The sequence below is a fragment of the Loxodonta africana genome, chromosome 3, assembly GCF_030014295.1.
Source record: "Loxodonta africana isolate mLoxAfr1 chromosome 3, mLoxAfr1.hap2, whole genome shotgun sequence".
Taxonomy (NCBI): Eukaryota; Metazoa; Chordata; class Mammalia; order Proboscidea; family Elephantidae; genus Loxodonta; species Loxodonta africana.
In genome coordinates, this window is record NC_087344.1 from 89,557,852 (window position 1) to 89,583,607 (window position 25,756).

Consider the following 25,756-nt stretch of genomic DNA (forward strand, 5'->3'; position numbering starts at 1 on the left):
TCTGTTGCCTTAATGTCACAATCTTGCAAATGCTATGGAGCAGTTCTTGTCTGCGCACGTAGGGTCCCTGTGAGTTGGAATCAACTCCATGGCAATGAACAACAATAACATAATTTTAAAATGATATAGATAGGGCTTTCAAGTTCAGCTATAAAGGGAAGGTGAGGAATAAGACAGTAGCAGGAGTGGGGAGTGGGAGCAAGGGAGGTTTTGTTTAAGTAAGAGAAATCATTTGTTTATGGTAAAGAGGATTGGTGCCAGGAAGAGAACAAACCTTCCTGAAACAATGGATAACTTAACAGATAATCGTTGTGATTCTAGTTCTGGTAACTTGATAACCTAGGACATCTTCAATTTTAAAGAAATGCCATAAAATTCTCGAAACAAAGTCAGTTGTCTTTAGTTTTGAGAAAAGAAACGCTCTCTCTGTTTTTTGTGTGTTTGTGTGAGAAGGGGGCAGGGGAGAAGACAAGAATGGAAATTGCAACCCTACCAAGGTAGAGCATTAAAAGGATTTGAAAACTACAACTGTATTCTATCCTTATTCAGAGATTAAAAAGAAAATAGTTGCCAGTTTATCTTTACAAACAAGCTCTTTTTTGAAAAAGGGCAAAAAATGATCCATTTCCTATCAGTCAGCCAAAGTTGTTTGCATATAATTTTTTAGTGAGTGGAAAGCAGTTTTGATATTAGACCAGTCGTTGAGTTCAGACATTTACCAAGTGCATACTAGTGTGTAACTCCCTGTGTTCAGAAGTTTACCTGAGTGTATACAGGTAAAGAAGACTTGGTCCAAGATGTTAAGGAGCTTGTAAAGAAGTAGTTATAATGTGTGAAATGTGCTGCAGTGGTAAAAACGTGGATAGGGCACTAAGGCAATGGTGTGGCAAAAGAGACAGTGTTTCACAGAAGAGTATCTGAGCTGCTTTTTTTGTTGTTGTTACCAAGTAATTCTTTTTATAAGAATCAAAATTAAAAATCATACGAAAACCCGTTGCTGTCAAGTGGATTCTGATTTATAGTGATACTATTGGACAAGTAGAACTGTCCCATGGAGTTCAAGGAACACCTGGTGGATTTGAACTGCCAGCCTTTTGGTTAGCAGCTGTAGCTCTTAACCATTGCGCCACCTGGGTTTTCAAAAATCATACAGCCCTAAAAATTTCCAATTGTTTAAGTCCCAATTTCCCCCCATTTTATCTCCTTCCTCTCCCTCCCTACTCTCCTCTCTCTGGCGGAGTTCTAAAGAATGAACAGAAGTTTGCCAGGTGAATTATGGGTTGGGAAAGAAGAAAAAAAAAAAAGTTCCTGTGGAGCTGATTCTGACCCATGCCGACCCTATGTGTTGTAGAGTAGAATTGCACTCCATTGGGTACTCAGGGCTCTGACCTCTCAGAAACAGACCATCAGGCCCTTCTGAGACACCTCTGTGTGGGTTTGAACCACTAACCTTTTAGTTAGTAGTCAAGTGCTTAACTATTTGTGCCACTCAGGGACTCTGATGAGGAAAGAGTGGGTTTAAATATAATAAGGCAAGTTTTTGATGGGACCTGTTAGGTTTGAGGTGCCTGTGTGGTACACAGGTATAGATGGTGATGGCAATTGGATTGAGTCTGAGTTGGAGATTTGTGGTCATCACCATATTGCTGATAGGTAGAACTAGTAGTTGCAAGCTTAAATGTCTAAGGACTAGGCAGGTAAGTAAAGGAGTGAAGAGTAAAGCTGAATGAGGACTCTAGTCATTTGGAGAGTTCATTCCCTGTTTAAAGGGGCAGCTACTACTTAGTTTCAGGCAGGTATAGGCTTTTTATAATGCTGCCCAGATCTTCTAGTTTTTTCAAGAAAAGCCAGAAATTCATATTTTTGGGGGGTGAGGAGTTGAGTATGTGTGTGCGAAATCTGCAGTTAATCCAAACAAAATATGCATTTGTGGGCTAGATGAAATCCATAGATTTTCAGTGTCTGGTTAAAACCATGGCAGTAGTTCCTGTGATCCTTCTGGGAGACCAGTGAAAAGAGACCTGAGGACTAAACCTTGGAACACATCAGGGTGGAGCCATCAGCAGGCTCCAAGGAATGATCAGAGAGGTTAAGATGAAAGCTATTCGCTTCAGTCATATGAAATTACTGTTTTTAAAAGGTCAAAAGTGGTCAGCTATCCACAGGTCATATGATTCAACCTAATAGAAGACTAGATAAGTCTATAGTTCATAATAAAATTAGAAAAAAATCCAGTTATTTGAATTTTACTTCGTATAAAGTTGCATCTATTTAATGGTTTAATCTATATAATGGTTCATAATGTTACTGACAATGTATCGAGATAATAATAGCGACAGCGAACTTAATTGAATGCTTATTGTGTGCCAGGCCCTATTCAGTGTTTTACTTCTGTTAACTAATTCAGTTCTCACAACCTTATCAAGTAGGTATTATTACTGTTTTTATTTTATAGATAAGGAAACTGGGGGCCGCAGATACACAGCTAATATAAGGCAGAACTGGAATTTGAACACAATTGTGCTCTAGAGCCATTTTCTTAACTGCTGAACCAAAGCTGTTGTAGAAATTTGTCAGCTAGTTTGTAATTGACTTTTATCATTTTATCAGTAAAGGAACGAATGTAAAATAAGGACCTTTAAGTTACAATGCAGTTTAATGCAATTCTTTAAAAAATTTACAATCTTAATGTTCTACTGCTTAGTAGAAAAAGTAGCAGTAGTGGTGGTGGCAACAATTTCTGCTACTACTTACTCTGGATCTGCTGTGAACCAGGCACTGTGTTCAACAGGCACCTTGCATTGTTTACATAATTCCCAATCTCTACAAAAATGTTTCATAATCTCCACAACTAGTTTTATAGTTGAACAAACTGACTTCCAGAGAATCTAAGTGGAAGAGTCAGAATTAGTGCCCAGGTCTGCCTAGATGCGTGGTCCTTGCAGTGTGATCCCCAAGCCACCAAGATCAGCGTCATCAGGGAACTTGTTGAACATGCAGATTCTCAGGCTCTGTCCCAGACTTGGCGAATCAGAAACTCCCGGGAAGGGGCCTCTCTGGTGATTCTAACACGTTCCAAACTTTTGAGAACTGTGGATTTGGATCCAGTGGTTCTCCATGTTATTCCAGTTTACGGTTCTAACAATCTTACACACTAGATAGACTTTTCCTCGATTTATAGATGAGAGACATGAGACTCAGACAGTCAAGGGACCTGGCCTTGATCTTAGATTGTCTCTCACTGTATCCTAACTGGTGTGAAATAGGCATATTTATTTGGATAGACTTTAAAGCAAGACAAGTTGCATAAGACAAAATACAAGCATAGAAGGGAAAAAATGTTTAGAAGTACTTTCAGGAATTACAGTTTTAGTGGAAGTCATCTGTGGTTGGTCTGATAACTGACTTTTTCAACTCAGTTGACTAGGGCTCTCTCATCTATTAAAACGCAAAATTAGTACAGATCAGCTCAGCGGTTGGTGTTATGGTGAAGGAAAGTGTTTAATTCAGAAAAGTTCTGTTGAACAAGCATATTAGGGCAGTGTCGTCTCTACTGCATTCACATCAGTCAGCTCAGTGTGGCATATCTGCATCATTAATCATTTAGAAGAGTAGCCATTAAATCACTGGACTAAACCATGGTTGCAGGCTTTAAGTGTCTTCTGCTTTAAAAATAACCACCTCAACATTATCAGTTGGAAACAGATTCCATTATCTTCTATTGACTATTGACTTTTTAAAAATTTCCCTCTGCAGTTTTATGTTTTTGATTTTTATGTGATAATGCCTCCTCAAACAAAACAAAATAAAAAACCAACTGCAGACTTCAAATAAGGGAAGTAAATCAGCTCTTACTAATTCTCTAATTACCCTAAAATTAGATGTATAATTTCAGTTGGCGTTAAATAGGGAAATGCCACTGAATGCATGAATTGGTAGTTTGTTGTATTATCATAGGAAGATTGGAGCTTACTGATGTACCCTTTCTTCTTTCTAATGTGCTTTCTGTTCAAATCCCCCTGAGTACTCGAAGTAGAGTCTTCCCAAGTTTAACCAGTTGTAGACCATTTGACTTACTGGGTAACTAGAACTAGAGTGGATATTTATTTTATTTTACTTTATTTTTATTGTTCTTGTTAGTAATATACATTTTTATGCCACCATTTCCTTTTTCTGTAATTTCTAACAAGCAGAATTAATACCTGCTCAACAGTGCTGCAGAAGAAATGCCTGCTGATCTGCTTCCATAAGATTACCAAAATACCAAATCTGTTGCTGTAAAGTTGGTTCCAAATTATGGAGCCCCCAGGTGTTTCAGAGTAGAGGAAGTACTTCATAAGATTTTCTTGGCTGTACGCTTCATGGGAGCAGATTGCCAGGCCTTTCTTCTGTGGTGCTGCTGAGTCAGTCCAGACTGCCCACATTTAGGTTAGTGGATGAGTGCAAACTGTTTGCACCACACGGGAACCCCTTCTGTAAGATTGCAGCCATTGAAAACCCTATGGAGAACAGTTCTACCCTGAAACACATGGATTACCATGAGTTCGAATCAACGCTATGGCAACAGGTTCATTTTGGCTCACTGGGAAAATAAAAACGTATAAAGATGATATTCGAAATTACCCATAATCTGAAGCCAGCACAGCTTGGCCAAGGCAAGGTCATAGAATATTCATAGACACATACAACTCTCTGAGGGATTGAATTACTGGGCTGAGGCCTGAGGACCGTGGTCTCGGGCAACATCTAGTTCAATCAGCATAACATAGTTTATAAAGAAAATGTTCTACATCCTACTTTGGTGAGTAGCACCTGGGGTCTTAAAAGCTTGTGAGCAGCCATCCATACTCCACTGCTCCCACCTGGTCTGGAGCAAGGGAGAATGAAGAAAACCAAAGACACAAGGGAAAGATTAGTCCAAAGGATTAAAGGACCACAACTACCACAGTCTCCACCAGACTGAGTCCAGCACAACTAGATGGTGCCTGGCTACCACCACCAACTGCTCTGACAGGGATCACAATAGAGGGTCCTGGACAGAGTTGGAGAAAAATGTAGAACAAAATTCAAACTCACAAATAAAAGACTGGACTTACTGGTCTGACAGAGACTGGAGAAACTCTGAGAGTATGGCTCCTGGATACCCTTTTAACTCAGTACTGAGGTCACTCCTGAGGTTCACTCTTCAGCCAAAGATTAGACAGGCCCATAAAACAAACAAGACTAAATGGGCACAGGAGCCCAGGGGCAAGGACGAGAAGGCAGGACGGGACAGGAAAGCTGGTAATGGAGAGCCCAAGGTTGAGAAAGGGAGAGTGTTAACAAGTTGTAGGTTTGGCAGCCAATGTCACAAAACAATATGTGTATTAATTGTTTAATGAGAAAATAATTTGCTCTGTAAACCCTCATCTAAAGCACAATAAAAAAAAAAATTACCGATGATCCTATCACCCAGACAATTACTACGTAATATGCCTGTATATTTCCTTTTGAACCTTCAGTTGTATTTATATATGTGTGCTTGTATATTTTATAAAATTAAGTCATTCTGTATAAATAGGGTTATCAAGATTTGCAGTTCTTAATATTAAATCATGCACATTTCTCCATGACATGAAAACATGATTTTTAAGTTATTTATTATTTGTATTTTATAAATTAATCCAATTTAACCATTCATCTGTATTGAACAGGTTTTTCTCCATTTTAAATAACATTGTGTTGGTCATCCTTGTACATAAATCTTTAACCAAATCTCTTTTTACCTTAGGATAGATAGATTCATAAAAGTAGAAATGTCAGAGCAAAAGGCCTGAATATTTTTAAGGCTCCTGAAACATTCCTGCCCAAATTGCTTTCAAGAGAGGTTGTGCCAATTTATACCCCCCTTTAAAAAATTTTTTTTTTGTTTAGTTTACTTCACCCAGAGCCTTCATCAGCATTTAGTATTAAAAGTTTAAAAGCCTGCCATTCCGATGGCCCCCTCAAAAGTATAATTTTAAGTGTTTTTTGTTTGGTGACTTGTTCATGTCTTTTGCCCATTTTTTTACTGGTGTGTTTATCTTTTTCTTATATCCTTCTTTTTTTTTTTAAGAAAGGGCGTAGCCTTAGGCTCATTCTTCAGCCCTAATACCTGAGAAATTGCTAATATACATTGTGGAGCCACTGGGTGGCGCAGATGCTTAAGTGCTGAACTACTGACGGAAAGCTTAGCAGTTCAAACCCATGCAGAGGTGCCTTGGAAGTAAAGTCTGGTGATCTCCTTCTGAAAAGTGACAGCCTTGAATATCTTAAGGAGTGCAGTGCTACTCCCGACACATGGGGTTGCCATGAGTTGGCCATTCCAAAAAACCAAACCCGCTGCCATTGAGTCGATTCCGACTCATAGTGACCCCCCCATAGGGCAGAGTAGAACTGCCCCCATAGAGTTTCCAAGGAATGCCTGGCAGATTCAAACTGCTCACCTTTTGGTTAGCAGCCGTAGCACTTAACCACTACACCACCAGGGTTTCCGAGTTGGCCGTTAGACAGCAACTAATAACGACAATAACGTTGTTAAGTAATATTTTTATCCAGTTTGGAGCACGTTGCTTGGTAGGTATTAGTGTGAAGAGTAAGTGAACATGTATAAAGAAAGGCAGATCCCTACTTGGGAACATAATGCATGCCTGAAAATATGCATGATATTAGACTGTGAGTTTCAATAAAGACTGGCATTATACAAGAGGAAATATTCTTACCGCATATTATAAAGTCCTTAATGACACCTTGCCTTTTAGACATAACTTTTATTGATTTGTTCATAAATTTTATTCCTTTCCTTCAAAAATGAACATATAGACAATGGGCCAAAATCTAATGGGCTAAAGTATAAGGAGTGTCCTGTAAAGTTTTGCTGTTTTCAGCATGCCCAGTGATTTCTCAATTATATTGTTTATAAATCTTGTATATGTTGTCACTCTTATTGAAACTTTAATTTTTCTGTTTTTCATCTAATTAAAAGAATGGTAGAATATGTACAAAATATATTCAACTAGTTACATGAGCACTGCTCTTCAAATGGAGAGCTAAATTTTGCTATACCTAGATTGTGTTTTACAAGATAAAGCTTGGGGTTATAGCTGAGTTTATACTGCAGTCTAGCTTTGGGAATATATGCTTTCTGAAAGAAAGGTGAAGATAAGATATTAATGGCTTACAGCTAAATATAGAGAAGGAAGGAAGTAGCTTACTGCTTGCTCTCTGCCCTGAGCAGAATTCCTTGGAGGGCTACTGGAGGTGAAGAGTGTAGCCTTTAGAAAGGTCGTTTATTAAGAATATTATAAGATTATAATGCAGAAGTGCCTCCACTGTACTTTGTACCCTGAAGAAATATTTGCATATATGATTTTTTTCTGTGTGTGTAAAGGGCTTCCCACCCCCAGCCAGTGTGGTGAGGAATAGAATATTTTCAGAAGACTCTCTAAACATTTTATTTAAAGTAACATAAATCAATCATAGTTTTTATTCTTAATATGGGCTTCCCACTCCCAGTGTGTTAGGAATAGAATCTATTTTCAGGAAATTCTCTGAGCATTTTATTTAAAGTAACATAAATCAATCATAGTTTTTTATTCCTAATATGGTTCTGTCTCTTGTTAGGTCACATCTGTTTTGGTGCTCGCCTTGGATGGGGACAAAAGAATGAAGTAGCAACTTCTCTTGTCTTATAGATATATTTTATTTGCCTTGCTTAGGTTTTCTTCTTGAATTTTCTAACATGTATTAATTTTTTCTCTCTTTTTATTGCCTACCTTAAAAGTTAAGTAATTCTGTAACATTCTTCTTTTCTGAGCAACCCTTAACCTTGGTAATCAGTGGAAAGCATTTCTGAAGTTCTGTATTTCCCCTCATGAACTGAGATTTGGCTTTATCTTCTCAAAATTACCTCCTTCCTGCCCCTTACCTACCTTTCCTTGTACATAAATCTTTAACACATGGATGTGTTAAAGATATATTCTACCTTTTGATGTTTTCTGGAGAGGGAGTATTTTCTAATGATGTATATGTGAGCAATTACATGTTAATTAATAAATTCAGCTACACTTCTGATAATCAGGATTATTGAGGAGGTCAGATTTACTAAATTTCAGGATTAATTGAATCTGAGAGTCTTCAATTCCAAAATAAAATATTTTGCAACCTACCACCTCCCAACCGGGTTTTCCTCCTATATTTCCTGTGTTGTGGAACAATACTTCATTAACCCAATTTACCAAGTTTGAGGCTTTCTCTTTCCCTCTCCTCCATATCTAACGAGTCACCATTCCTTTGGATTCTACCTTTTTTCCATTCTCTAACTCAATGACGTGACCCAAGTCTTTATCAGTTCTTACCTTCACTCTTTCTGTAGTCTTTTAAACTTCCTTCTCACTTTTTCTGGTCTGTGTTCTACCAGTTCACCTTCTTCATTGATGTGTTAGTGATCTCCCTAAAACCATTTTAACATTTTTTTCTACATCGTTAGTATTACTATATACGTATAAACCTACACATAAATTTGGTGAGGATTTTCATTGACTGTGGATAATTTGACTTAGAAGCATGTGATTGTAGAATGAATTGGAAAGAGCCCGTTAATCTACATCTGGTTTTCATCGTCTGCTTTGACTGAATCACAGATATCCATTTGCCCAATAACAATGCTGACTCTGTCCAGAAGAAGCACAGTATTGCTTCAGATAGGCAAAGCAGAAGTTGTGGGGGAGAAAGAGTTTTCTAAATATTTGCTTGTGTTTTACTAGACAGTTTTGGAGACTTCAGCTAAAAGTATTTATAAATCTTTGAGGGAGCCAATTATGGCAGTTTTAATAGGATATTAAGCAAAAATTAGTGATTTATTAGGAAATGGAAATCCAACCTATTTTTAGACTCCATATGTAAAAAGGAGGTGTATACTGGACATTTATGTCAGTGTTTTATTATCATTCCTCATTCAGCAAATATTTATTGAACGTCCGTTACCTGGCATGATTCTAGGGGCTTAAAATATATCAATAAATGAAACAAATGAAGACCCATGCCCTTGTGGAGCTTGTATTACAGTGAAAGAGACAGACAATAAATAATAACCTAAATAAGCATATATGTTAGGAGGGATAAGTACAATGGAGAAAAGAAAAAGCAGAGCAGGATAAGGGGAATTGGGAATGCTGGGTTGTGGGGGCAGGTTTTAGTCTTTGCTGATTATAAGACCTCATTTGTCCAGTAATTAATGAGTATCAGTTGCTAAGCACATGTCAGCTTTTAGGAATTCAGAAAACATGAATCAAATTCCATCCCAGATCTCAGGGAGAACACAGTTGAGCAAAGGAAGGAAAAAAATAATAAACAAACTAGAGCATTATAGTGTTACAGATGGCTTTGGAAGAAGTTCATACAAAGCATAGTAAGGCACATAGACCTTTATTTCTCTCTCTCTTTCTTTAATTTGATCTCACCTCTGTTTAATTTATTTAAACTATGATTTAAACCTTCTGGCTACCAAGGCATTGGCTTAGTTTACTGTAGGCTTAGAGTCATGTGAATTGGCTGTTATCTCTACACCTCTTCATTACCTTCTTAAAAATACTGTCTGACTACTAAACATGTCCAAATCTGTTCCAAGTTACAGTCAGTGGTACTTCAAACCACCTGATTATTTAAATGGAATATTCTCATTCAACATCCATCTATCACGTACTCCCCGAAAAGTATGTAATGAGCACCTAACGTGTAAAACATTTTGCCAAGTGCTAGAGATGCAACAAAGAATAATAGACTGAATTGGTCATTTCAAAAATATCAGTTAAGAGAGTTAAGCAGATCTTCCAAACCTTGACACATTTCATTATGTTATTATTGTTGTTGTTAGGTACCATCGAGTCGATTCCCACTCATAGCGACCCCATGTACGACAGAACAAAACACTGTTAGAGCCACTGTGTCAATCCATCTCATTGAGGGTCTTCCTCTTTTCCACTGACCGGGTACTTTACCAAGCATGATGTCCTTCTCCAGGTACTGATCCCTCCTGACAACATGTCCAAAGTATGTAAGACGCAGTCTCACCATTCTTGCCTCTAAGGAGCATTCTGGTTGTACTTCCTCCAAGACAGATTTGTTCGTTCTTTCTGCAGTCCATGGTATATTCAATATACTTCTCCAGCACCACAATTTTGAAAGGTGTCAGTTCTTCTTTGTATTCCTTATTCATTGTCCAGCATTCACAATGCATAGAAGGTGATTGAAAACACCCTGACCTGGGTCAGGCACACCATAGTCTTCAAGATGACATCTTTGCTTTTCAACACTTTAAGGAGGTCTTTTGCAGCAGATTCTCCCAATGCAGTGCATTTTTTATATCTTGACTGCTGTTTCCATGGGTATTGATTGTGGATCCAGGTAAAATGAAATCCTTGACAACTTCAATCTTTTCCCCATTTATCATGATGTTGCTTATTGGTCCAGTTCCGAGGATTTTTGTTTTCTTTATGTTGAGCTGTAATCCATACTGAAGGCTGTGGCCTTTGATCTTCATTGGTAAGTGCTTCAAGTCCTCTCACTTTCAGCAGGTAAGGTTGTGTCATCTGCATATTGCAGGTTGTTAATGAGTCGTCCTCCAGTCCTGATGCCTCGTTTTTCATATAGTCCAACTTCTCGGATTATATACTCAGCATACAAATTGAATAGGTATGGTGAAAGGATACAACCCTGATGCACACCTTTCCTGACTTTAAACCAGACAGTATCCCCTTGTTTTGTTCCAAAGACTGCCTTTTGATCTACGTACAGCTTCTTCATGTGCACAATTAAGTAAGCGTTCTGGAATTCCCGTTCTTCATAACTTTGTCCATAATTGGTTATGATCTACACAGTGGAATGCATTTGCATAGTCAATAAAACACAGGTAAACATCTTTCTTTTTTTCTCTGCTTTCAGCCAGGATCCATCTGACATCAGCAATGATATCCCTGGTTCCACGTCCTCTCCTGAAACCAGGCCGAATTTCTGGCAGTTCCCTGTTGATATACTGCTGCAACCATTTTTGAACGATCTTCAGCAAAATTGTGCTTGTGTGTGATATTAATGATACTGTTCTATAATTTCCTCATTCAGTTGGATCACCTTTTGGGAATAGGCATAAATACGGATTTCTTCTGGTCAGTTGGCCAGGAAGCAGTGCTACATCCATTTGTTGAAACATCTCCATTGATAATTCTGTCAATTCCTGGAGGCTTGTTTTTCACCAGTGCCTTCAGTGCAGCTTGGACCTCTTCCTTCAGTACCATCCGTTCCTGATCATATGCCACCTCTTGAAATGGTTGAACATCGACTAATTCTTTTTGGTATAATGACTCTGTGTATTCCCTCCATCTTCTTTTGATCCTTCCTGCGTCATTTAATATGAAAATATTAAATCCTTCAGTATTGCAACTTGAGGCTTGAATTTTTTCTTCAGTTCTTTCAGCTTGAGAAATGCTGAGCGTGTTCTTCCCTTTTGGTTTCCTATCTCAGCTGTTTGCAGGTGTCATTATAATACTTTACTTTGTCTTCCCGAGCTACCCTTTGAAATCTTCTGTTCAGTTCTTTTGCTTCCTTTTGCTTTAGTGGGTCAATGTTTGTGAGCAAGTTTCAGAGTCTCCTCTGACATCCAGCTTGGTCTTTTCTTTCTTTCCTGTCTTTTTGACCTCTTGCTTTCTTCATGTCCTTCCACAACTTGTCTTCGGTCACTAATATTCAATGCATCAAATCTGTTCTTGAGATGGTCTCTAAATTCAGGTGGGATATACTCGAGGTCGTATTTTGGCTCTTGTGGACTTGCTCTGATTTTCTTCAGTTTCAGCTTGAACTTGAACTTGTATATATGAGCAATTGATGGTCCATTCCATAGTCAGCCCCTGGCCTTGTTCTGACTGATGATATTGAGCTTTTCTATGCTTTTTTTCCACAGATGTAGTCGGTTTGATTCCTGTGTGTTCCGTCTGGCGAGGTCCATGTGTATTGTTGCCATTCATGTTGGTGGAAGAAGGTATTTGCAATGAAGAAGTCGTTGGTCTTGCAAAATTCACTCATGCTATCTCCAGCATTGTTTCTATCACCAAGGCCATATTTTCCAGCTACCGATCCCTCTTCTTTGTTTCCAGCTTTCACATTCCAATCACCAATAATTATCACTGCATCCTGATTGCATGTTTGATCAATATCAGACTGCAGAAGCTGATAAAAATCTTCGATTTCTTCGTTTTTAGCCTTAGTGGTTGGTGCATAAATTCGAATAGTAGTCGTATTAACTGGTCTTCCTTGTAGGCGTATGGATATTATCCTATTACTGACAGCGTTGTACTTCAGGATAGATCTTGAAATGTTCTTTTTGATGACGAATGCTACACCATTCCTCTTCAAGAAGGGTATGGGATAAGGCTTATTTAACAGGTTGCTAGAAGCCTAGAAAGGAGCCCTGGTGGCATAGTGGTGGAAGTGCTTGGCTGCAAACCAAAAGGTTGGTGGTTCAAACCCACCAGCTACCCTGTGGGAGAAAGATGTGGCAATCTGCTTCTGTAAAAGATTTACAGCCTTGGAAACCCTATAGGGCAGCTCTACTTAGTCGTATAGGGTTGTTTTGAGTCATAATCGACTCGATGGCAGTGGGTTTAGCTTTTTTTGGCTTTTGAAGCCTAGAGACTCTATTTTTATTTGCTGTTTTCTAGGTGGTATGTGACTGCAAAATACTTTTCTGTTTCTTTTTTCTGTAAAATAAGCAGAATAATAATAGTAATAATAATACCTACCTCATATAGTTGTTGGGAGAATTAAATCAGTTAATACATGTCATGTGTTTAGACCTGCGCTGGCACAAATTAAGTGCCCAGTAGATTTAACTTTTATTATTTACGCAGATAAAGATGGGGCTCCAGCATTTCAGCGAAGGGAACAACTTGAACAAAAGCCTGGGAATTATGAGTTGTGTGAGCATTAAGTACAATGTAGCTCAAATGAAAGGGTTCATGGAAGAATATATTGGAAAGTAAGACCGGAAAGGTAGCTTTGGACTCTGATTATTACTGGACATGGAGCCCTGGTGGTACAGTGGTTAAGAGCTACAGTTGCTAACTAAAAGGTTGGCAGTTTGAATCCACCAGCTGCTCCTTGGAAACCCTATGAGACAGTTCTGCTCTGTCCTGTTGGGTCGCTGAGTCAGAATCGACTCAACGGCAGCAAGCTTTGGTTTTAAAGCCATAAAATGTTATCAAATTTGTGTCTTTAGAGCCTAAGACATTGATTAGCACATGGTATGTATTTATGTTCTACTTGAGTATTGGAATATTTCAGTTAATTTAAGAAAGGAAGGCATGTCCTTTTAGCATGAGTAACTTACGTGGAAAAGGTAACATTTTACCTCAGCCCAGAAGGATAAACAGAATTTTAATAAGCAAAGGTATTAGAGGCGATTAGAATGGGTGAAGATAATGTGTCACTAAACAGCGTGCTGTCCAGTCAAGTGATTGTACTTTCCAGGAGACTGAGTTCCTTGAGATCATGGATTGTCTTATCCATTCTCATGTACCTGACATCGTACCTGATGCATACTGGGGCCAAGTAGACTTTTGAACGAAGTGTTTCAACACTTAATCTTGTAAACTTGGGTTTTGCGTAACATTTTCGTTTCACAATAACTTTCAGAGAAAAGGAGGTCTTCCTGATTATAGAGGATAATTCCTTTTACGTCAGTTACCGAGCAGGCAAGTAACCACTTCCTTTTGCAAACAGGCAGTAATTTATTCATAGCTGTTGTATGTCTTAAAGGAGAAGAATATGTGATTTTAGGAAGACAGATTCCTAAGCAGTGGCTCAGGAATGGTAAGATAAAGGAGTGTTGGGACCTTGTCTTAAAGTCTACTTCTTGCGGTTTGTTAATAGTTGCTGTCTAGTCAGCTCTGACTTGTGGCAACCCCCGTACAACAGAACAAAACGCTGCATGGCCTGGCGCCATCCTCATGATTGCCAGCATGCTTGAGTCCGCTGTTGTCGTACAACCTAGGGGTCTCATCTTCTAGCACTATATTGGACATTTTTCTGTTGTGATTCATAGTCATCTTGATTGGCTAATTTTTTGAAGTAGATCACCAAGCCTTTCTTCCTAGTCTGTCTTAGTCTGGAAGTTCCACTGAAACCTGTCCACCATGGGTGACCCTGCTGGTATTTGAAATACCAGTGGCAAGGCTTTAAGCATCATAGAAACACACAAGCCACCACAGTTTGACAAACTGACAGATGGGTGGTGGGCTTGTGGTTTAGTTTATGAGAATTGTAGTAGAAAATGAAGCCTATTTAATGACCTCTTTTTTTTTTTATTTTTACTTATTCAAATATGTATAATATAGGAAATATGATTAGATTTGTAATAAAAGAGCTAAAATTATAAAATCCTGAAAACTTCAGTATTTTACTTACTAGATGAATTTTGTTTTTTCTACTGCATACCTTATATTGTTTCTGTATAAGTAGGCATCATGGGGAGTTAGGAGTTATAAGTAATCCCGTTCCTATTGAGTTTCTCTGGCTAACTGGTTACTAAATTATTATTAGCACTTCTTTTGTCTTAAGGCTGTGTATGGTAATAACAACATGTATCAGTATAATCGACGTATTGCATCGGGAAAATTTGCTGCAAAAGACCTCTTTAAAGTGTTGAAAAGCAAATATGTCACTTTGAGGACTAAGGTGCGCCTGACCGAAGCCATGGTATTTTTTAATCACCTCATAGGGATGGGAAGGCTGGACAATTAATAAGAAAGACCGACACCTTTGAATTGCCGCGTTGGTGAGGAAAAGTGAATATGCCATGAACTGTCAGAAGAACGAACAAATCTGTCTTGAAAGAAGTACAGCCAGTATGCTTCTTAGAAGGGAGGATGGTGGGACATCGCCTCACGTACTTTGGACATGTTGTCAGGAGGAATCAGTTCCTGAAGAAGGACATCACGCTTGGTAAAGTGGAGGGTCAGCAAAAAAGAGGAAGACGCTCAAAGAGATGAGTTGATACAGTGACTGCAACAGTGGACTCAAGCATAACGACTGTGAGGATGGCTGAGGACCAAGCTGTGTTTCATTCTATTGTACAGAGGGTCACTGTGAGTTGGAACCAACTCGGCAGCACCTAACAACAACAGTGCTATAGTACATGTCCGGCACTGTGCTAAATACTGCGGTGATTAATTTTTTCATTTAATTCTAAAAACAACCTTGTAAGTTTTAGGTATTATTACTATCTCTATAGGTAATATTATCATTAGAGATGAGAAAAGTAAAGTTTAGCAGGATTAAGCAACTTGCCCAAGGTCAGGATGAATAATGAATGGCAAAGCTAAGTATCAAACTCTGGGGTTTGGACCCAGGAGCTGACCCTCTTAGCCTTTGCACTAAACTGCTTACCAAAGCCACTTTCATCAATTCTGGATTCCTACTCATAGTGACCTTATAGGACAGAATAGAACTGCCCCACAAGGTTTCCAAGGCTGTAAATCTTCTTGGAAGCAGACTGCCACACCTTTTTCCTGTGGAGTGCCTGGGGGGTTTGAACTACCAACCTTTCAGTAAACAGCTTTAACCCTTGCACTACCAGAGCTCCAAACTGCTTGAAAAAAAAAATACAAAAAAACCAAACCCGTTGCATCTCAACAGTATTAAGTCTTCCAATCCATGAACTTGAAATATCCTTTCATTTATTTGTTGTTTTGACTCATAGGGACCCTATGCACAACAAAACAAAACACTTCCCCATCCTGCGCCACCCTCACAATCGTTGCTATGTTTGAGCCCATTGTTGTAGCCACTGTGTCAGTCCATCTCATTGAGGGTCTTCCTCTTTTTCGCTGACCCTCTGCTTTACCAAGCATGATGTCTTTCTCCAGGGACTGATCCCTCCTGATAACATGTCCAAAGTATGTGAGACTTAGTCTCGCCATCCTTGTTTCTAAGGAGCCATTCTGGTTGTACTTCTTCGAAGACACATTTGTTCGTTCCTTTGGCAGTCCGTGGTATATTCAATATTCTTTGCCAGCACCACAATTCAAAGGCATCAATTCTTCTTTGGTCTTCCTTATTCATTTTGCAGCTTTTGCATGCACATGAAGCGATTGAAAACACCATGGCTTGGGTCAGGCGCACCGTAGTCCTCACAGTGACATCTTTGCTTTTCGACACTTTAAAGTGGTCTTTGTTTATTTAGGTCTCCTTTAATTTTTTTCAGCAATGTTTTATAGTTTTTAGTGTACAAGTCTTTTACTTCCCTGGTTAAATTTATTCCTAGGTATTTTATTTTTCTAATGCTATTATAAATGGAATTGTTTCGTTAATTTCCTTTTCACATTGCTCATTGCTGGTGTGTAGAAACCCAGTGATTTTTGTGTGTTGACCTTGTACCCTGCCACTTCGCTGAAGTCATTTATTAGCTCTAGTGGCTTTCTTGTGGATTCTTTGGAATTTTCTATATATAGGATCACATCATCTGTGGAAAGGTATAGTTTTACTTCTTCCTTCCGGATTTGGATTTCTTTTATTTCTTTTTCTTGCCTAATTGTTCTAACTAGGACTTCCTTTGCAATATTGAGTAGCAGTGGTAAGAGTGGGCATCCTTAACGTGTTCAAAATCTTGAGAGGAAAGCTCTTACTTTTTCTCCATTGAATATGATGTTAGCTGTTTTTCCATAAATGCCCTTTATCATATTGAGAAATTTCCCTCCCATTCCTATTTTGTTGAGTGTTTTTTAGCATGAAAGGGTGCTGGATTTTGTCAGGTATTTTTCTGTGTCAGTTGAGATGATCATGTGGTCTTGTCCTTTTTTATACTGATGTGTCATAATACACTGATTGGTTTTCTAATGTCAAACCACCCTTGCATTCCTGGGATAAATATCAGTTAATATGGTGTATAATCCCTTTAATATGCTTTTGGGTCTGGTTTGCTAGTATTTTATTGGGAATTTTTTAATCTATATATATAAGAATATTGGTCTGTATTTTTTTTTTTTTTCTAGTGATAGCTTTGTCTGACTTTGCTATCAGGGTAATGCTAGCCTTATTGAATGAGTTAGGAAGTGTTTAGGAAGGATCGGAGTAACTTCTATAAATGGTAGAATTCCCCAGTGAGGACACCTGGTCCAGGACTTTTTTTGTTGTTGTGAGGTATTTGATTACCGATTCAATCTCTTCACTTGTTATGGGTTTCTTGAGATTTTCTGTTTCTTCTAGAGTCATTTTAGGTAGTCTTTGTGTTTCTAGGAATTTGCCATTTTATCAAAGTTACCTATTTTGTTGGTGAACAGTTGTTCATAGCGTTTTCTTATGATTCTACTTATTTCTGTACGGTTGGTTGTAATGTCTATACTTTCATTTCTGGTTTTTGATATTTGAATTTTATCTCCCTCTTTGTCAGTATAGAAAAATGTTTGTTGATTTTATTGATATTTTCAAAAAAAAACTACTGGTTTTGGTGGTTCTGTCTATTGTTTTCCTCATTTCTGCTCTGATCTTTGTTTTTTCCTTCATTCTGGTATCTTTATGCTTAGTTTGTTCACCTTTTTTTAGTTCCTCAAGTGTACAGTTAGGTTATTGCTTTGGGATCTTCTTTTTTTAATGTAGGTACTTACCACTATAAATTTTGTTTTGAGGACTGCCTTTGCTCTGCATCCTGTAAGTTTTGGTATGTTATGATTTCTTTTTTCTTCAACTCTAAGTATTTTCTGATTTCTCTCTTTTTTAATCCCTTGACCCCAAACCAAAAACCAAACTCGTTGCTGTCAAGTCAATTCCTACTCACAGTAACCCTGTAGAACAGAGTAGAACTGTCCCATAGGATTTGCAAGGCTATAATCTTTCTGGAAACAGACTGCCACAGCATTCTCCTGTGGAGTGGCTGGTAGTTTCAAACTGACCTTTCGGTTAGCAGCTGAGAGCTTAACCACTGCACCACTAGGGTTCCTTTCCTTGACCCATTAATAGTGTGTTGTTTAATTTTTACATATTGGTGTATTTTCTAGTTTTCCTTCTGTTCTTAATTTCAAGTTTCATTCTGTTGTGATTACAGAAGATACTTTGTGTGATTTTAACCTCTTTAAACTTAGTGAGACTTGTTTTGTGGCCTAGCATGTGGTCTATCCTGGAGAATGATCCGTGTGCACTGGAGAAGAATGTATTGTGCTGTTGTTGGGTGGAGTATTTTACTTATGTCTCTTAGGTCCAGGTGGTTAATAGTGTTCTCCAAATCTTACTTCCTTAATGATCTTCTTTCTGGATACTCTGTCCATTATTGAAACTGGTGTGTTGAAGTCACCAACTATTATTGTAGAACTGTCTATTACTTTCTTCAAATCTGTCAGTGTTTATATATTTTGGGGCTCTGGTGTTAGGTGCATATATATTTAAAATTGTTAAATCTTCTTGCTGAACTGACCCTTTTATCATTATGTAATGTCTTTCTTTGTCTCTTAGAACAGATTTTGACTTAATGTCTATTTTCTCTGATGTCATTATAGCTGCCCTCTTCGGGCTGTCCTTAAGATATTTACTATATTTTTGGTTTGCAGCAATTTTTGCTATAAGATACCTACCTTGAGATTTCTTTGGTTTATCCTGGTTTGGTTTCCTGGAGCTTCTGAAATCTGTGGCTTAATGTCTTTGATCTGTGTTGGATAATTCTCAGCCAGATAGTACTTCTGTTCCACCCTCTTTCTGTTACTTACTGTTTCTTATGTATTTTCCATTCCTTTGACTCATTGTCTCTTGTTCTGATGAATTTCTTCTGACCTCTCTTCTAGCTCTCTAATTGTCTTAATCAGCTGTTGAACTCTTCCATTGAGTTCTTAATATTGTTTATTATATTTTTCAATCTTAGAATCTAGATTTCTTTTAAAATATATCATTTAAAAAATAGTTTCTAAGTCTCTGCTAAAATTTTCAGTCTGTTATCTTACTGAACATCGTAAACATAGTTGTCTTTAAAGTTTGGGCTTGTTCAAATATCTGCAGTCCTGTTGGTCTCTTTCTGTTGTCTTTTGGTTCTTATTCTTTATGTGTGGTCTTGTCTCCTTGTATACTTGGTGCTAGACATTGTATTTGAAAAGTTGTTTATAGAAATAATTCAGCAGCTAAGATGATACTATCTTCCTGTAGAAGATTTTCATTTGCTTTTGCTAGTTGCTTGAGGTCACTAACAATCGGGGGTAGTTTTAATCCATTTCAGGAATCAAGAAATTTCTGGGCCACCCAGATGACCCAAAGCTGAGCAGTTGTTTTAATTCGGTTTCATCCTTAATCCTAATGTGTAAATCCTTTGTGGTCCCAATCAAAGCATGAGCTATTTTCCAGAGTCCCCATTGCTGCTAGATCCTGGTCTCTAAACCTTTGGCCTGTCAAAGCTCTTAAGTGCATTGCCCAGCCTACATATCCTCTCCTGCAGTAATTACCCACATACTTATAATGCCACCAGGAGAAAAACCATAAAAACCAAACTCGTTATCGCCAAGTTGATTCTAAGTCATAGCAACCAGGAAAAAAGCAGCTCAAAATACCAGGTTTAGATCTTAGAGTTTTGTTTTCTGCCAGATATTGACCTGGTGATTCTTCACTACCTCGTTGGTGTCTAATACCTTCAACCAGTTGTTTTTTTTAATAATCTGTCTAATTTTTTTAGTTGTTATCAGTGGGAAGGTTGCTCTGAACTACCTAGTCTGCCATAATTTAATACAGTTATTTTCATTATACATTGTTGCAAGTAGATGGCCAATTTGGAAAGAATAGACCGATGTGACCATATTAAGGAAATAGTACAACCAAAAGCTTTCTTGTTAACCTCACGGCTTTAAAACTTTACTTTCAAACATGGGGACATATTGCATACATTACAGTTTTGATTTTTATAATCTTTTATTTCAGCTCGTGATGCTGATGAGCGAGAGAAGTGGATCCATGCCTTAGAAGAAACAATTCTTCGACATACTCTCCAGCTTCAAGTAAGAGTGTTTACATGGTTTCTGTTCATTCATTTTTTTGTTTGTTTTTGCTTCTTAAATAACTGTGATATAATGTAATGAGAGTTTTTAATTTCTAAGTTGCCCATTTTCTACTTTATAAATGTGACTATATATAGTAAAGCCATGTCATGTCATTTCTTTTGCTTTCTGGAGGGAAAAATACTAATTTCTGTCTTGAAATAAGATAGTACAAGGCAATGTTGAAAGTGAAATGTTATGTTAAAATGTGCCAGATTCATTTTTTAAATTTAGTATTTATATAGTTGGTTATTGACATAACTGAGCTATATAATTGTATATGACAATAGACAAGTGCCGAGAAATAGTCCTCACTTTCTTGCTATAGGGTTTGGCTGTTACCATATGTATGGTTAGCACTCTTAGGGGTGAAAAGGAAAGAAAACTCAATCTAAACTAGTTTAAGAAAAAAGCAGATATTCTGGCTTAGGTGTGGTTTGATGTATGTGTTTAAACGATGTCGTGAGGACCCACATCCTCCATCTCTATTGCTAGGTTCCAATATCTCTGGGTTGACTTCATTTTCAGATAGACTCTCCCCTTGTGATGGCAAAATGGTTGCAGCAATTTCACCCTCATTGTAGGAACTCCAAATCCATAAAAAAAAAAAAAAAAATTTATTTATTTTTTTTTTAGGAGACTATTTATTCTGGACCGTAACAGGATTAGTAAGATTAGCTCTGGTCACCTTAGCTTGAGTCATTTGTCCAATCCTGACCGATCAGGGTTTCAGACCTGGTCTCAAACATTCTTGGAGCTGAGATGTGTCTGACTTCACCAGAAATACATTGCTGATTGGGTAGCAGATGGTTCCCTCAAGCAGAGTCAGAATGAGGAAAGAAGATGCTGGGTGATAAAAGCAATAAATATCTAGCACACCATATTGATGGCACTTATCTATGTTTATTCTTCAGTAACAGAGCTTGTATTTGTGGTATATAGAGGGGTTTGTTTTGGTATTTTGATTTAGAGGATTGAATTGTAGAAAACTGATATTTTATAACCCTCCTCTTTCTGCTTACCTTCATCCTGCACCAGGAATTGGTTCATTAGACAAAGTTGTATAGGGCATCCTACTTTCTGCAAGATGGTGATCTCTCTGTCACTTCAAAGTATTTAAGTAGATGCTTAAACATTACTGGAAGATGTGTTACAAAAGGACTGTAAGAAATAAATTTGGATTTGAACTAGGAGATCCTGTCGTTACTCTATGAGTTCTGTTTTTTAAAAGCAACTTTATAATTTCTTTTTAAACAGTTTTATGAATGAATAAAGCATTAGTTCAGCAAATTTGTGGTCCAGTAAAAAGATAAGTGTTTTAATAATCATATCAGACTGAATATGGCAGGTAAGATCCCCCCATCACTTCTGATTATACTGACGTTCAAGTCTCTCCATGATTTGCTCTCAGCCTCCCCTTCTGGACGTTTCTTCCACCATACCCGTATATAAACTTTCTATTAGAGTGCTGTTGCTCATTTGCTCCCTTCTGAACACATCTTGTTTATTTCTGACCTCCACATTCTTGCTTATGATATTCTCTCTCTTTAAAACGCCGTTTTCCTTCGCTCTGCTCCTTTCTACCTTTACATGCTGTCTGCTTTCTTCAAAGCCCAGTTAAGAACTGACCTCTTTTGTGGAGCTGGAGCCTTCTCTGACTGAAACCCCTCCCACTCAGTAATCTTTCTTTTGAAGTCCGTACTGGTTGCACTATTCACTAAGTCCTTATCGTATTCATCTTGTTTATCTTTTCAAGTATGTATAACTTCTACCTCCCCAGTTAGGATGTATATACTCTTTCAAGTCAGGTACCTAATTTGACTCAATTTTGGAGTTTATGAGCTTGTTAAGAAGAGAGCTTATATGTCTTTGGGAATAAATAATAAGAAGAAAAGGACAACCTTGAGAAGTCTAAGTCTTCTGAGAGCATTGATAGGTTGTCAAATACATATAATACAAAAGAATTTGTTTTTCCCTTAAACTTAAAGCATGGAGAAGATAGGACATTTGGAAATAAGGAATTAAATGTTAATTTCAAGTGGCAAAGAGGTAAAGATTGTCTTCCCAGAGGCAGTGACATGTAGTGAAGAACTTGACTCTGGAGCCAGAATGTCTGTGTTTATATCCCAGCACCACCACTTAAATGTAACCCTTGACATTGAACTTAATCTCTTTCAGTTCCAGTGTCCTCATCTATAATATAAAGATAATAAAAGCAGCTACATGGGGTGTTCTTATGATTAAATGAGTTAAATGCAAACTGCTTGAATAATGCCTACCTGTGGAAACCCTGGTGGCTTAGTGGTTAAGAGCTATGGCTGCTAACCAAAAGGTTGGCAGTTCAAATCCACCAGGTGCTCCTTGGAAACCCTGTATGGCAGTTCTACTCTGTCCTTTAGAGTTACTGTGAGTCGGAATTGACTCTATGGCAGTGGGTTTTGTTTTGTTTTGTTTTAATGTAAGAATTGGAAACCCTGGTTGCCTAGTGGTTAAGAGCTATGGCAGTTTGAATCTACCAGGTGCTTCCTGGAAACCCTATGGGGCAGTTCTGCTCTGTCCTATAAGGTCGCTATTGAGTCAGGATCGACTCGACAGTAACGGGTTTGGTTTTATGTAAGAATTTGATAAATGTTAGCTGCCGTTACTAATACTACAGCTACTACACCTGCCATTCCCACTTCCAGTGCCAGGCATTCTAATAATGTTCAATAACTATTTATTAAATGGGGAAATAATTTAAGGAAATTAAGGAACAAATAGGTGACATACAGTTTTTTATCCTATTGCTATTTATTGAGTACAAACCCAGTGCCATTGAGTCAATTATGACTCATAGCAGCCCTACAGGACAGAGTAAAACTGCCCCATAGAGCTTCCAAGGAGCGCCTGGCAGATTCGAACTGCCAACCCTTTGGTTGGCAGCCGTAGCACTTAACCACTACGCCACCAGGGTTTCCTGTTGAGGACAACATATTATCTATTAGGCACTGTGGGGTATGTGCCCTTCAAATGGGAGAAGAGATTCAATGCTAGCAACCTACATTTTAAATATATCCATGTACCCACAACTGTGCTAGGTTATTTTCTTTCATTATTTTATTTTGTTATAAAATATATATTTTTGACCTCAGTTTGTAGATGAGGAACCTTTCTACTACGTAACACTGCTTCCCAATCAAACACTTGGCCTATTTACATGTCCTCCTTTTCCATTGAAATTCATCTTTACTTTAACTATTAAATTACAGTGCTTTGGCCTTGTCATTACTAAGAGATGCACCACTTCCGTATATTGAATTAAAAAGTGTTTTCTCTTTGACCAGTTTTCTTATTGTCAACCTCTCCCACTTTACTTCTTCTGAACTTCTCTCATTTTGATCTGAGCCCTACTCCATTTTTTTCCTGCTCATTCGTACTTTTCTAATTTTGCTTCTCATTTCCCTGTGTAGGCTTTATGGTCTGCTTTTTTAACATTCATTTTGTTATCACCCATAGAATTTCTTGTCCTGGGACTTTTGTGCTGTATACCATCCTGGTCTCCATTTTTCAGCGTACCTGTTATCTGTTTTCTTTGCTTCTAGCACTGTTAGAGGCCACAAAAGCAAGATGGCTCTATCACAATTTTAATTTTGTCTGATTTTAATTGCATGGAGACCCTGGTAGCATAGTGGCTAATTACTATGGCTGCTAACCAAAAGGTCGGCAGTTCAAATCCACCGGGGCAGTTCTACTATGTCCTGTAGTGTCACTATGAGTAAGGATCAACTTGACGGCAAGGGGTTTGGTTTTTGGTTTTTTTAAATTGCATATCCATTACTACTTAACAGTCTTCTTATTGACTTCTAATGGAATCTCCACAGTGGAATCTTTTTCATTAGTATTGAGTGTCTAATTACAGTCTTGATCCCTTTTTCACGAAAAAGAGTTTTTCCTTCTTCAGCATTTCTTAGTGACTTCACCTATACTTCTCTGCTTCTCATACTTTAAAGAAAAAAATATTCTCACTTTCCCACCGTTAAGACTACACCCATACTCTTGACTGCATAATGCTTCCTATTAGATTGTGACTTTTTTTTTTTTACTCCTTCTCCCTCTAGCAGCCTCCAGCATAGATTTACCTAAAGCTTATGTATGGATGACTTTTGTTTCTTCCTCTAATCTCTATATCTCTTTTCATATGTAATTTTAGAACTACATTTCTTCCTTTTGGATTTTGCCAGTTAGATGTCTCCGTAGGTCTCAAACTGAACGTGGCTAATACTGAGCTTGTCATCTCTCTCTTCCCCACACCTAGCTCTTTAATTTTTCTGTTTCTATTAATTCTCTGAGCCATTGAGGTTTGAAAGTTTAGAGTCTTTTTAGGTAATAACTTCTAACCTGCCAGACCCAAGGTCTCTTCATTTATATTTATATCTCTCCTCTCACTTTCCCCATCTTTGCCACAACCCTAGTTCAGGTTTCTGATACAAATTGCCTACACTATTCCTGGCCCCATGCTTTTACTCCTGCTGTTTTCTTTAAATCCTCACCAGTCCCAGTCCTCAAATTTGTCTCTGTCAGATTTCTTTCCAATCGTTCAAGGCCCAGCACACCTATTACGTGTTTCTCCATTCTTATCACTATAATATAAAACAGTCTTCCTTAACCTCTGCCGTACTTTCTACTTTCTTGTAGCCCATATAACATTCTAAAAAACACCAGTTGCTGTTGAGTTGATTCCAACTCATGGCACCCACGTGTGTGTCAGAGTAGAATGGTGCCCCATGGTTTTCAACGGCTAGTGTTCAGAAGTAGATCACCAGGCCTTTCTTCTGAGGTGCCTCTGGGTGGTCTAGAACCACCAGCCTTTCAGTTAGCAGCCGAGTGCATTAACTGTTTGTATCGCACACTCCATATAACATTCTGTCTGATAATAATAATAATAACAACAGCAACTAACGTTATTGACGTTAGGTGCCTTCAAGTAAGTTCTGACTCATGGCGACCCTAGTGTACAACAGAATGAAACATTGCTTGGTCCTTGCCATCCTTCATAATTGTTGTTATGCATGAACCATTGTTGCAGCCACTGTGTCAATCCATCTTGTTCAGGGTCTTCCTCTTTTGCTGACCCTGTATTTAACCAAGCATGATGTCCTTTTCCAGGGACTGGTCCCTCCTGATAACATGTCCAGAGTATGTGAGACAAAAGCTTGCCATCCTTGCTTCTAAGGAACATTCTGGCTATACGTCTTCCAAGACAGATTTGTTCATTCATCTGGCAGTCCATGGTATATTCAATATTTTTCGCCAACACTGTACTTCACAGGCATCAATTCTTCTTTGGTCTTCCTTATTCATTTTCCAGCTTTCACGTTTATATGAGGCAATTGAAAATACCATGGCTTGGGTCAGGTGCACCTTAGTCCTCAAAGTGACATCTTTTGCTTTTTAACACTTTAAAGAGGTCTTTTGCAGCACATTTGCCCAATGCAATACATCATTTAATTTCTTGACTGCTGCTTCCATGGATGTTGATTGTGGATCCAAGTAAAATGGAATCCTTGACAACTTTAATATTTTCTCTGTTTATTATGATGTTGCTTATTGGTCCAGTTCTGAGGATTTTTTGTTTTGTTTGTGTTGAGGTGTAATCCCTACTGAAGGCTGTAGTCTTTGATCTTCATTAGTAAGTGCTTTAAGTCCTC

At 38.0% G+C, this 25,756-nt stretch overlaps 1 protein-coding gene across 8 annotated transcripts in view; it reads left to right on the forward strand.

Moving 5' to 3' along the window:
- The window catches only part of OSBPL9 (oxysterol binding protein like 9), a 176,605-nt gene that overhangs the window by 75,803 nt on the left and 75,046 nt on the right, over positions 1-25,756 (forward strand). For all 8 annotated transcript variants that reach the window (XM_064281953.1, XM_064281954.1, XM_064281955.1 and 5 more), the window contains exon 4: positions 19,954-20,030. In XM_064281953.1, coding sequence (XP_064138023.1) covers positions 19,954-20,030 — 77 coding nt within the window. The remainder of the gene's footprint in view (positions 1-19,953; positions 20,031-25,756) is intronic.